Genomic DNA, 14,096 nt, shown 5'->3' with positions numbered 1-14,096 from the left:
TATTTACAGTAGCCAGGACATGGAAGCAACCTAGGTGTCCATCAACAGATGAATGGATAAAGAAGATGTGGCACATATATACAATGGAATATTACTCAGCCATAAAAAGAAATGAAACTGAGTTATTTGTAATGAGGTGGATAGACCTGGAGTCTGTCATACAGAGTGAAGTAAGTCAGAAGGAGAAAAACAAATACCGTATGCTAACACATATATATGGAATCTAAGAAAAAAGAAATGAAGAGACTAGTTGTAGGATGGGAATAAAACACAGACCTACTAGGGTATGGACTTGAGGATATGGGGAGGGGGAAGGGTAAGCTGTGACGAAGTGAGAGAGTGGCATGGACATATATACACTACCAAATGTAAAACAGATAGCTAGTGGGAAGCAGCTGCATCGCACAGGGAGATCAGCTCGGTGCTTTGTGACCACCTAGAGGGGTGGGACAGGGAGGCTGGGAGGGAGGGAGACGCAAGAGGGAAGAGATACGGAAACATATGTATATGTATAACTGATTCACTTTGTCGTAAAGCAGAAACTAACACACCATTGTAAAACAGTTATACTCCAATAAAGATGTTAAAAAAAATAATCAACAGAGAAATGACAACTGCCACTTTATGGAACTGTAGCTTTCTTGGTTAAATCTGGGAAATATTTTTTCATTATGAGTCTCACAAGATTGTTAGGAACTTTCCTTTGATTATAATTTCCCAATTTCTACCAAAATGTTCCATTTGCTGAAAATCCAACGGAGAAGGGAGAATGAATGGGGAGCCTCTAGCTTACTGTCCAAGGTCTGGCACAGAGCGGACACTTCATGAATGTGGAGTGAACAAATGGGACCCATCCTGACACAGTTTGAACACAGAAACAGAGACAGTCTTTGGAGTTCCAACTGCATGGAAAATACACCATGCTGTGACATTTTGGGCTCAATCAGCAATGGTTATTAAACACACATGTGTTCAGAGCACCAGGGTAGCTGCCGATACTGGTATCTTTCTAGAACCCTCACCGTCTTTCGAGGCTACTGCCTTTTCTGGACAAGAGTCAAAATACTACCCAGTGGGATCAAACCATACTTGTACAAATCCCCAACAACCCAATGTACACTCAAGAGATGAACACAAAACAGATTAGGAAGATGGGGGAGGTTGAAAAGAGCTAGAGAGTGATAAACAAATGGGTGGAGGAGAAAATTTCCAAAAAGGGATCGTACAATTTCCCCTATGAGGCTTGACCTAACCTAACTAACCAACAAATGCACTGCCTTTTTTCTTCCTTAAACTTTCATTGAACATCTACTATGTGCCGGGTAGTGTTCTAGACACTAGGGATACAGCAATGAACAAAACAGGCACAACTCCTGCTGTCAGGGAGTTTACATTCTGGGGGAGCTGATGCCAGTGCAAGAATAACACATGGTCCCTGATGTGAAAGGAAGTTGCCAGTTCCCACTCTAGCCTCCAGCCATGCCTGGATCAAGAAGGCTTCCCTGATGCCCTGAGGCTGCAGTCTCCTCTTCCGACTAATTAACAGTATTCATGTATCTCATCACAAGGGAAAAAACTGTAACTATGTGTGGTGATGGATGTTAACTAAACTTACTGTGGTGATCATTTTGCAATATATACATATTTCAGATCATTATGCTGTACACTTTAAACTTATATAATGTTCTATGTCAATTATATCTCAATACAATTGGAGGAAAAAAAGAAAGCAACACAATAAAATATGATGCTATGAAGGGCTGAGATTTAAATAAAGCAAGCAAACAAATAAACAAAATAACCAATATGCCATCTATTAATCATTAGTTAGTAACTTTCTAATAAGCTTTTAAGCTCAACAGCTGAGACAGGGCCTTCTCCCCCTATGGCGTTACTTAGGGTTTTCAGACAGTGCTAGCTACACAACAGGTTTTAGGTAAAAGTCTGAGGAGGATCTAACATTGTATTGAATCTAACATTTAGACACATTAGATGAGCTTCCTGTGATTGATCATTTCACTCTGGGGTCAGAATATTTTAGAAAGAATAAGTCAGTGACTTGCATACAGGAAGTGCTAAATGAATGAATGAATGAATGATGGTTTCTTAAAAAAGGTAATATTTAAGTTACAATATTTATCATATCAAAAGCCTATTGGATGTGTACTACTGTTGACCCTTGAACAACACAGGTTTGAACTGAGGTCCACTTATATGCAGATTCTTTTTTCATGAAATACTACAGTACTACACCATCCGTGGTTGGTTGAATCCACTGGTTACTGAACCTTAGATAAGGAAGGCAGACCCTAAAGTTATATGCAAATTTTTGACTGCACAGAGGGTCAGCATCCCTTACCCCTGTGCTGTTGAAGGGTCAACTGTATTTGTATCTCCACTTCACAGATGAAGACTTTGAGGTTTTGAGTTGTTCACAGCCTTGCCCAAGGTCAAGCTGCCAGAGAAGTAGAGACAGAATTCAAACCCAGGGAGTTTGATTTCAGTAATTTTTTTTTTTTTTTTTTTGCGGTACGCAGGCCTCTCACTGTTGTGGCCTCTCCCGTTGAGGAGCACAGGCTCCGGACGCGCAGGCTCAGCGGCCATGGCTCACGGGCCCAGCCGCTCCGCGGCATGTGGGATCCTCCCAGACCGGGGCACGAACCCGTGTCCCCTGCATCGGCAGGCGGACTCTCAACCACTGAGCCACCAGGGAAGCCCCGATTCCAGTAATTCTTAACACCATGCAGTGCTGCAACCCCCCCACCCCAACCTCCCAGGGTAACTCCAGATAAATCTGGCTTTGGGAAGCGCTTTACTGGCATTCAATGTTTTTGTCTGGTCTCTTCCTTGTCATTTTGTTTTCATGTTTTGGATATATATAGGTTTTCTTTCCTATTTCCTTTGAGCACTGGAAGGTTAGTCTGTTCTCATAGATGTAATAGTATGTACATTTCCTTTCTCAGTTTCAGGGCTGACTAAAAAGTTAGGTGAGACAGTTTTCTGTGATTATCGATTTTAAGGGGTGCCAGGAAGGTGTCCCTACCCACAAAATCCCCCCACTCGCTTCCTGATGTTTAAAATTCCACTAACATGGCTTCATTGCTTGGATTCAAGTCATGTCCTCTGTTAAAATTCAAATACATCGGGGACAGATAAGTAAACCGTAAGCCAAGCAGCCTGCCTGTCATCCTTCCACCCATCCTTTCCTTCAGTAAGTATTCTGGAGACAGACTCTAGCTGAGTAATAGCTGCTGAGATGAAGGGTAAATAAGTGGTCTCTGCCCTCATGAAGATCTTGTTTCTGAAAGGAGACGGATGTGAAAGAAATACACTACAGTGTTTTAGGTACTATGATGGAGGCACTTATGAGGTGTAGGGAAACCCAAAAGGGATAAATACACTGCTCTACTTGGAAAGATGAGTGTAGATATGCCTTAAGCCTGAAGTCCTTCACACTTTAGTAAGAATGAATTGTAAAGACTGTTTTCCAGGAGGCATAGTTTGGTGAGGGGAGAATAAAGTTTAGAGTGAGTGTTAATTCACTGGAATGTTATATATAGCCAGAGGGAACAACAATAAGAAAAAAAGTCCACAAAGAAAAACCTGGAATCAAAGTCAACACTGAGCTGATTTCAGAAATGAGAGGAGATTGGGCCCTTCTCACTTATATAAGCCTGCCCAATTGTCAGGCCATGTGCTAAAACACTATATTAAAAGAAAAATTTTTGCAAAAGGGCTACAAGGAAAAAAAAAGTTGCTGTGATTGACTGACAGCCACAGGGGCAAGCATTTCTTTTTTCTTTTCTTTTTTTGTGGTATGCGGGCCTCTCACTGCTGTGGCCTCTCCTGTTGCGGAGCACAGGCTCCGGACGTGCAGGCTCACGGCCATGGCTCACGGGCCCAGCCGCTCCGCGGCACGTGGGATCTTCCCGGACCGGGGCACGAACCCATGTCCCCTGCATCGGCAGGCGGACTCCCAACTGCTGCGCCACCAGGGAAGCCCCGAGGCAAGCATTTCTGAACTGAACATACCAGGGTCAGCAAACCTTCTCTATAAAGTGCCAGAGAGTAAATATTTTAGGCTTTGTGAGCCACATGGTCTCTGTAGTGGCTACTCAATTCTGTGGTTGCAGTGCGAAAGCAAGCACGGACAGTATTTAAATGAATAGATGTGGCTGTGTTCCAACACAACTTTATTTACAAAATCAGGTAGTGGGCTGAATTTGGGCCGTAGGCTATATAGTCTGCTAGCCTCTGGTTTATACCATCTCATAGGCATATTAAAGGCCTAAGTTAAATAAGTTTAAGTATGTTTTAAATAAAGTTTAAGTAAGTTTTTGAGGTGAGTCCCCCAGCTCCTCAATGGACATCAGGGCCTCGTGCAGAGCCCTTTACCTTACAGTATCTGACTACAAGGCCTGGGAAGTAGCCACCTGCAGGAAGAAGCCCTTTGAACAAATGACTGCCGAAAAGACTGCAGTGAGAGGAAGGAGAGAGAAAGAGGGAGCAAAAGACAGGCAGACAGAAGATCTCTGTGCCAAAGACAGTTAGCTGTTTACCAAAAATTCATGCTTCTGGTGAACTGTTGATTAAAAAAGTATAGATTGAGTGGTCTGCAGCTGATGCAAAATTACTTCTTTTTCGCAGTAATGCATGAATGTTTATTAAACATATTGTTTATAGTTACTTTGCCTTTCGTTTATTCATTCAATAAACATTGCCTACTACACACCAAGTATTGTATTAAGTCCCCCAAAAAACAATACTGAATAATTCAGGGTCATTACCAGATACCAAGAGGTCTAGATTACTTCCCCTCTGATTCCCTGTTGTGATTTTCTGTAACCTTCCACTATTTTGTAGTATGTGATTGTGACATACTGAACCTCACAGAGCTTTTTAAGGCCTCAAGCCCTCTGACCAAGTTTTCCCTTTGCATCTTTTAAGACTATTTCTGTTATTGCCTCACAAAGATTCTGCAGGTCAATAAAAATTACCTGCATGTCATCTTTTGCAAATGGCTTGGTGTGTCCCATCAGTTAGCCTTTATATCTGCTAACTCCATCTTACACACAAAGCTGGACGGACTTTACCTGCTCTAGGAAGCATTCCTTGATTAAAGACTCTCAGATATATATATCTCCATCCACGATGCTTTCTCTAGTCAACTATCCACTCAAAATATCCACTCAGATGTTCCACAGGTCCTCAAATTCAACATGTTCAAACTTACACCCCAGCTACCCATATCCCCTTCTCCCTTCCAAGGTTACCTAGATCAGAGAATGGAACCATTTGCCACCTAAGAGTGGAATCCATAAGCTCGGAAGTCCTTCTTGACAACTTCCTTCCCCTCTCCCCTGATGGTCTACTATTCACAAAGTCTAGGTGATGGTATCTCCTAGGTATCTCTTGAACCGAGATACTTCCTTCTAACTCCACTGCCTTCATCAGAGCCTAACCTACCAACCTCTCATACCTGAACATTCTAATTGTTCTGCTGGAATCCACTCTCATCTAACTCTCATGTCTACCCTGTATCCATATGATCATATCAATCCATTCAGTGGTTTCACACTGCTCTTAGGGTAAAGAACAAAATTCCTAAACACCCTATTAGACTCTGCATGATTGACCCTAAACAACATCATCTTTTTCTGACACTACTCTTTTTCACTTTCTCTGACACATCTGAATTAGGTGTCATTTTAGAGCTTTATTCTGGTTCACACCTGTGGAAGATTTCCATTAAAGGACCCTTTCTTCACCAACCCTTGCATCCAAACACTCTGCCATATAATACTTAAGTGTTCTTCCACTGCTGGTGACACATAATTTTCTGCCCTTGAGTTCAGCCACATGACTTGCTTTGGCCTGTAGAATTAGACAAGGTACAGAGCCCAGGATCCAAGAGGCCTTGCATGTTTCCATTTATCCTCTTGAACCTCTCCCCTCACCACAAGAACATGCCCTGTGTAGAAATTTGGTTCCACGAAAAGGATGAGGGACATGTGGAGTGAACTACCTAGCTGAGCACAGCCTAGATCAACTGATCCTCAATGGACACACAGATTTATAAGAAACAATACCTGGTTGTTGTTTTAAGCCACTGAGGTTTGGGGTGGTTTCTTATGTAGCAATAGCTAGCTGGTATACTAACACAATACTTTGTATTTGCCTATGGCTTTGTAAATATCCTCTACCTTAGCTGACATTTAGGTCAACTAGGGTTAAAAATAAACAAAGACTGCATAGATGGATCTCATCCTTCCTACTATGAACAGCAAACTTGCTTGAGGATTGAGGTCCAGTAATAAAACAACAGCTAATTTCCTGAAGATTCCTCCATGACTTTCCAAATGAACTGAGGGCTTTCCCACCAATCCTACAAATTGGGTGGATGTAATTGGGCTTGGATCTTTCCCTTACTGCCACAGAAGCTCTTCATCCCTGAAAGAAATGGCAAATCCACTGCCACAGCTGGGGGACCAAGCTGAAAGTTCAGAGCTGGTTTCTGAAGTGACACAATCTACCTGCATACTAGATAAAAGCACAGTCTGTCATAATAGGCATTTTAAAGGTCATCCTAGATTTAAACAGCACATATTGTTCCTTTTATCCTTGTCCTCTGAATTTCTCTTTGAAAAGTTGTTGAATGTTTCTGGCCTTTACATTTTCCCTTCCTGACAAAACCTATTACTGGTGGATGTTAATTAAGCCACAGGACCAAGTCATTGACAATTCAAAATGAAAACCATGCTCACCTGTGGCTGTCATACCCTGCCCCAAAAGCCACAGCAAAATGCTGGGTGCTTAAAGGAGACTCTTGAAATTAAGACTCTTTCACCCATAATATGAAGAGTGACTTGAGGGATGTAAAACAAAGTGCCCTGATTAATACACCATCAGGTTTGCTATGTCAGAACAGAAGTAAAAGACGTAAAAGTAAACAGACTTCATAGCACTAGAGAAAATAAAGACACACATACCTGGACTGATGCAATTCTTCTCTCTGAAATAAAATTTAAAAAATACATGTTTTAGTCTTGCTCAAACCCACCCAAAATTCCAAAGCAGACGTCTCGAAGGGAGAGGTCATTAACTTTCCTAGCTAAAATGTTTTGGATTTTTCTTTTCGGGGGAGAAGGTTAGAACATTAGAAACTTGAGTAGTTTGCTCTTCCTGCCCTTTTAAACCAGCCATGCCAGGTGGTCTTCACATAGCGTGGTTTTGCAAGAGGATCACCTTTACTATCCAACGACTGACAATCTCCAGCCTGGGTTCTTTCTTAAAGTGCCTTCAAGTATATTGAAGAAGAAAGTGAGCTGAACCTCCACGCTCCTTCCCCAAACTGCTGCACCCCTTTTACTTGACAGCCAACTGTCCTAAAGACTGTGTGTCCCCCCAGCCGTCTCCCAACACAGCACCCCACCCCGCGACCGGGCAATATGGCAACCTGGAGACCTACTATGCTCTGCATCCACCAAATGAGAGGCAGGAGGCTTAGAACTGTGTTACTTGAGGCCTGGGGAGCTGTGGGGCGCGGCTGGGTGCTGGCTGGCCTCCACTCCGTGGAAGGGAGGCCTGAGGAAGCGACCCCTCGTTGAGGGGCTGAAGCATGGGAAGGGCAAGCTCATCACTGGGCGCCATTTGGAGCTCAAACGAGTCGGCTGCGTTGAGTGCCCTTTCGGGGTCCGGAGGCAATCTTGAGTGGAGTCGCAGGGGCCACAGGGAGTGGGCTGTGGGCTTCCAAATAGGCCGTTGGAAAGGCGATGCGGGGAGCCGGAAGGCTCCTTGCAGCCGCCCCAGGTGGTAACCTCCAAAGCCGCCTGCTGAGGCGGCGCATGCGCAGTGCCGTGCGCATGCGTGCGCACGCTCCCGCAGCTGCAGCCCCTTAACCTCCTCAATGTGGGCGAGGTAGACAAGCGGCCCGGGCCTTGCCGGTCAAAGTGGAGAAGTTTCCCCTGGTCTGACAGTGCTTCTTGGACAGGCTTTCCAGGGGGGGTCGAGGAGAGGACCCGCAGTCTGGGCGCTGCACCTCTGGGAAGGATGGCTCCGTCTTCTCCACGCCACTAAGAGGCCCGGTTGCTGGAAGCTTCCAGGGGACGCCGTCAGACTTGCTGTTCTCCCGACCACACTGAGGTTGTTCCAGTTCCGCCTTCAGGTGCCTCTCTTCCTCAGGTGTGTCTTCGTCCTTTTCCAGAGGATAACTGCAAGCAGGTGGCTGCATCTTTAATGAGGAAGAGCAGAGTGCGGAATCTGTTGCAAACAAGGAGACGGAGGTGAGAAAAAAGGTGTCTGAAATAAAAACTTATAATTCACCAGAGCAGATAGGGAATGCCCAGTTAACATTAGTATCTGTTATGTTTTGTAGATAATTAACATAAGTGAGTCCAGTCTTCCCCTCTAAATTGTTTACGTATTGAAATTTATGTTACCGAATTAAGTCGTTTGGACCTTGCTCTGTGCCTCCATGGGGGAGAGTGCTTTTTTCCATTGGGGTTCGAGTAGGTGAATACGAAACCCAAGCGGAGATGGACGCAGTGCAAGCTTTACTTAGTGGCCAAAGAATGGAGAAGCGAGAACCGCGTTTGCAGACCAACCTCTCGCCCACGTGGCGAGAGTGATTTAAAGAGTAAAAGAAAGGGAGGAGGAGTGAGGCTAATTATGGGGAGGCTTATGCGTTAGTCTACCAGGAATGGGCAGGGCTTCTTCCGAGGGAGTGGGGTGCCACCCCCTTTTTATCCTTTTTTTGTCCTTAATGTCTGGTCCTGGCCGCCGGTAGGTGTGTCACATAATATGTTAATATAGTAAAATCAATGTATAATGAGACTTAGGATCTGTTGGGCGTCAGATTCATGCCATCTTAGTCCCAGCTGGTTTCATCTGTTTTCTTTGTTCGTAGCTTTCTTTCTTATCTCTGGACCCTTTAACTTAAAGATTTGTGTTCAGTCCTGCTAAAGGGGGGGTGGGGGGCATTTGGCAGGTTTTGAGCAAGGACACTCCTGCTAACTGTGGAGGTTGATGGGTTTTGATTAAAGACCTGGAGCAGCTCTGGCAGCATTTACCGGTTACTTAATATCCCTTCCAGTTCAAACAAAAAAAGCTTTTAAAAACCTTGGTGATCTAAGAGATTTCTTGGAAGTCACAAAGCTCATCACCTTTTGATTTTTCCATTTTAAGAGAATCAAATATACATTCAATTTCCCTTACATTCTGCATTTATATATATATGAATATGTGTATATGTGCTTTGGAGTATTCCAGGGATATAAGGATGAGAGAACAAGAAAAATGAGACCCCCTTCCCTCAAGGTTTAAATTACAGAATGAGACATAATTTCAAAGATAGTGATGCAAAGTATTTGGCAAGAGGCATTTTAGATTTTCTCCATCCCCGTGTTCTGGAAAAATAACTCACCAGTTTGAAAAGAAAAACCGAGATGTCATGCAGATGCCCTGCTTCTCGTGATTAGAGGTGCTTTCTATGATTCACTAATGCAGAATTACCTCCCAATTAAGCTCTTCTCATGTTCAAGCAAATCTGATTCTACCATGGTGTAAATATGTTCATGGTGACATGGAAATGACTTACTTCCATTCCGTTATTTTGTAGTTTTCCATTTGAAGAAAGTAATTGCCTGTGGGAAAGCATCAGTCCTCACCCATCCTATCAACTACTGCGTAAGAGGCAACTCCTGATTATTTACAGATCTGGTGTGGGACTGTGAAGCAAATAATAACCGTCTTGCCTTGCCATGGGCAACGTAGGAGGTGGTTTCAGGCTGTACATGGCTTGTTGGTGGATGGAACATCAGTAGTTGACCACATATTCTGAGATCTCCAATAATAACTGCAGCAAGTCTATAATTCTTTTTTTTTTTGGCCGTGCTGCGCAGCTTGTGGGATCTCAGTTCCCCGACCAGGGTTTGAACCCAGGTCACAGCAGTGAAAGCCCAGAATCCGAACCACTAGACCACCAGGGAACTCCCAGCAGGTCTATAATTCTAAAGCAATCTGTAACCCTTCAGGAATGGACACATTTGGATTGCCCAGTTTTAAGGATAGCTAATAATTTACTGTTTTAGTGCTGTATAATTTTAATTTCACCGACAACACTTTTTAGAACTTTTTCTACTGTGTATTATTTACATCCTCAATTTGATAATAGAGAATACTGACCACCGGAAAATTCTTGATGACCTGTCCTCCTATGTTGTGACTCATAAGACTAGATGACATACAGTATTATGACTGTTTATTGTAGTTCCATGGAGACTGTTACAGGTTTTTAATAGCATATGATTATTTACCTCATACGAAATAGCCTCACACTGTTGTACTCCCTAGTTTTTAGTCATTACTTCTCCTTATAGTTTTGTACTTGCCTATGGCAGATACTTTGTTTCCTTTAATTTGTTTCTTCTAATCTGTTTCAGGGGTAGAAGTCCAATAATGCTGTGTCAAGAGAATTTATAGACTCTTAGATTTATTCTTATCAGTAAAGGGGAGGAGCCCAACATCATGATATTGTCATGACAATTCTGTGAGATTGATTTGGGGGACTCTGTGTTCTCTTATGTTTACTCCCTGGCTCTCATCTGGTTTAAAGCCAAGTGAAACTAAAAGGTACTGGATTTTAGATTGGAGAGTTGTTGTAAGGAACTACTTAGATACCAACTAAAGTCAGTTTGACTCTTACTACAAAAGAAATCTGAAATTCTTAATGCTGGCTTTGCTTTAATATTTTGAGCCGAGGACTCAAATGTTACAGGACTTCACATATAGAACAAAAATGTATGAGGTACCCTTATTTTGGGGGTGAGGAGGTTCAGTAATACCTGCTAGGAAACTTACATTTTACTTAAGGTGAGGTTGAACTGGTTTTGATTTTAGATTGGTAATTTCTGGCTGACACCAGCTTCACAGGAGAAGAATGAAAAGACCCATTTTGACCACTGATGAAAACAGGTGTGTTAGGTCTCTTTTCAGGTCCTTTAGTGGAGGGCCAGTTCCTCATTCTCCCAACAAACAAATGCCTGAGCTGAGGACTGGAGTTCCACGTACTTCCAACACACGTACACACCCAGGGGACTTTATTCCGTTCCCCTTCATAGCATTGTCCAAGTTCTAGGCAGCAGCATGGTTAAAGGAGTTCAGTATGTTTACACAGGCACTTGTATAATCTATTAGAATTCTTAGTCCTTGGGTTTCCCCTCTGTTTTTGTGCCTTCTTTCTCCTCCTTAGAGAGGTTAGGACACTGCTTCAGATTTCCTTTCTAGTTGTCCTGACATAGGGTGAGGCAGTCTGTAGGTGGTTATTATACCCAATGGGACTTAAGGGTCATTAAGTATTGTTTACTGGCCAGTGTCTCATATATTGGAACCAAGGTAGTAGTAACTGCTGACATGACCCAGCGCATAACTGGAGAAACTTTAACTACAGCACAGCTCTGGGAGACCGTTTGCTGAGAAGGGGAGCCCAAGCTCTAGAGTTAACGATCTGCCTGCTCTCTTTGCCTCACCAGCTAGCCCTGTGACCTGGGATAATCCACTCCCCCTCTGTCAGCCTCCAGGCCACACTTATGAAAGGATATTAAAGTCCCTCCCTCACAAGGTCCTTGCAGGGATAATGGCTGAGGCTCTTGGGAGGCACTCCCTAAATGATTATCCCAGTGGATCTGGTAGGAAGCCAAAAGTTAACAGAAGAGTTCAGGCTAACTCTTCTCCTTTATGTTCTCTAAAAGACTAAATCAATACATGCTCATTATAAAGTAAATCCACCAGGCTTTGACCTCCCAAGCTTTAAGAAGCCAGCAGCCACCACCCATGCTGTTAGGGGAAGCAATCTCCGTGTACTCGAAATTAAACCACACACATTAATGATTCACCCATTCTACTTAGACCTGACCAAGACCAGCAAGACAGGACCAAGAGAAGCTGGTAGCAACAGGATCCGACCATATGAAAAGTGCAGGAGGGAAACCCAGATAGCAGCTAAACGGCCTCTAATACCTGCAAGATGGTCTGCTTCTGAAGGTGACATTGTCCAGGTGGGTCCTGACAGGGGAATCAGTAGAACCACACAGGGAGCTGCCAGGCAAGGGTTCGGAAGAACAAGTTCCACACCTGTAACAATGAACCCTCCTGGCCGAGCACAGGCACACTTGATGGGAGCTGAAATGAGGAACTGGCCTCTCCCCTCCTTACCCCTCCTTCGAGACTTTTCTAGTTATTTGTTTATGAAAAAGCCTAAGGGGAAGCGAGTTCAGAATCTAAGACTGCCTAAGAAAAAGTCAGGTGATTTGTTGCTACTGAACAGTGACTGATCCAATACAGAAATGATGCAGATGCGGCTTTTTACTTCCCCTTCAGGTGCTCAGTGATCATCACTGATAGTTCAGTGAGACAGTTCTAGGTTTCTTATCTGTTTATTTTCTCCAACGTTCTGAGAAGTCATTCCTTTCAGCCTTTCTTTGCTTACATCCTAAAACATTTTGTTTGGATCTATTTACTTAGTGGAATGTTTTGATAAGCATTGAATAATGGAGGAAATGATCATTGCACTTGGGAACACATTTGTGAGCATTAATTTTCAAGTAGTTAAAAGGCAGATGGAAAGGGATTTGTATCTACCAGCATTCTCATTAGAGCAGTACCCCAGAGAACCTTTATTTGGTGTCTAGGTGGAGATACGGCATACATTCCCAAGAATGTACGCAGTCTTAAAAGATATTTCTGCAGACTCTTTACAAAAACAAATTCAAACGAATTATAATTCAGTCTAATTTACTGAAGTTGTCATTGTTTAGAATCATTACAGATACTTACTGTGAAGGTTTCTTTAGGTCAGTGGTTCTCAAAGTGGGGTCCCTGGGTCAAAATCATCAGCATCAGTGCGGACTTGTTTGAAAGGCGAATTCTTGCCCCTTTTCACCTCCTGCATCAGAATCTCTGGGGGTGGGGCCCAAAGTCTACATTTTAACAAGCCCTCCCTGTGATTCTTACATGTGTTAAAAATTTGAGAGCTGCTGCCTTAGGGGGAAAAAAGGTCTAATTTATAGATGTTGGCTTTGTGATAACCCTTGCATTTGTCTTTAATCCTCTCATGTTGGTCTTATTAGAACATCATTTACTTAGAACTTTGAAAAATGACTTGACCTTCTCCCTTTACCGCCATTGTCACTGTCACTGCCAAACCCAAAACGCAGTATCAAGGGCATTTCTCTATTTTGCCAGCATGGAGCCAGCACAAAATAGTCTGAGCTCCTGCCAAAGCTGTCTAGAAATGCATTGTCTCACTTTAGGAAGAAAGAAAAATGAATAAAGTATTTTGGCTTTTAGTTTGTGGAAACGAAGGTCGTACTTCATCTGCGAGTCCCCTCACGCACACAGGATTGTAAAACCGTCTCTCCTGGGGGATAATGATAATGGGATATTTGACACCCATCCCAAAATTTCCAACCTCTGGTTGTATCTTTTTTTTTTTTTTTTTTTTCTGGTTGTATCTTAAATAAGAAAGTTAAGAGTGTACAGAAAGGTCACAAAGGACTGTCAGGAAAAAAAAATAGTGCAATCTGTAAAGAGTAAAAGGGACAGGGAAGCATTGGATGGGGAAGGGATACCATGATGGAAAGGCGATCCTGGGGGTCAGCTTCTCCTTCAGGACCTAGGGCAACTCCTTGAAGCAAAGGTGGCCCTTTATCTCTAAGTGTGACACACAGATGTTCTCTCCAGTACTTCGGAGGGGCAGCTTTTCTTATGTTTTTGCCTCCTCCTTACTTGATCGTGGTAAGTCTTCATTGGGGAGAAAACCACTTGGGATGTGCCCCTTACAAAGTCCAAAGCCTGACAAGCTCTTTGTGTATCATGATTACCTAGATCTGAGGCTGTAAGCTGTGGAATTCTGACTGGTCTTCCAGCTTTTTTATTTAAAAAAAATTTTTTTTAAAGATGTTGGGGGTAGGAGTTTATTAATTTTTATTTATTTATTTATTTTTGCTGTGTTGGGCCTTCGTTTCTGAGCGAGGGCTTTCTCTAGTTGTGGCAAGCGAGGGCCACTCTTCATCACGGTGGGCGGGCCTCTCACTATCGCA

General features: G+C 43.2%; 1 protein-coding gene across 1 annotated transcript in view; it reads right to left on the bottom strand.

Moving 5' to 3' along the window:
• Positions 1–13,180, bottom strand: part of PLEKHG7 (pleckstrin homology and RhoGEF domain containing G7) — a 90,285-nt gene extending 77,105 nt beyond the window's left edge. Inside the window, 5 exon segments of the mRNA XM_024127164.3 lie at positions 6,990–7,012; positions 7,519–7,742; positions 7,745–7,979; positions 7,982–8,230; positions 13,175–13,180. Of these exon segments, the coding sequence (XP_023982932.2) occupies positions 6,990–7,012; positions 7,519–7,742; positions 7,745–7,979; positions 7,982–8,230; positions 13,175–13,180 (737 nt within the window).
• Between the last annotated feature and the right edge of the window lie 916 nt (positions 13,181–14,096).

The sequence above is a fragment of the Physeter macrocephalus genome, chromosome 6 (assembly GCF_002837175.3).
Source record: "Physeter macrocephalus isolate SW-GA chromosome 6, ASM283717v5, whole genome shotgun sequence".
Taxonomy (NCBI): domain Eukaryota; kingdom Metazoa; phylum Chordata; class Mammalia; order Artiodactyla; family Physeteridae; genus Physeter; species Physeter macrocephalus.
The sequence above is the reverse complement of the archived record's forward strand: the minus strand, read 5'-3'. Positions and strand labels throughout refer to the sequence as shown.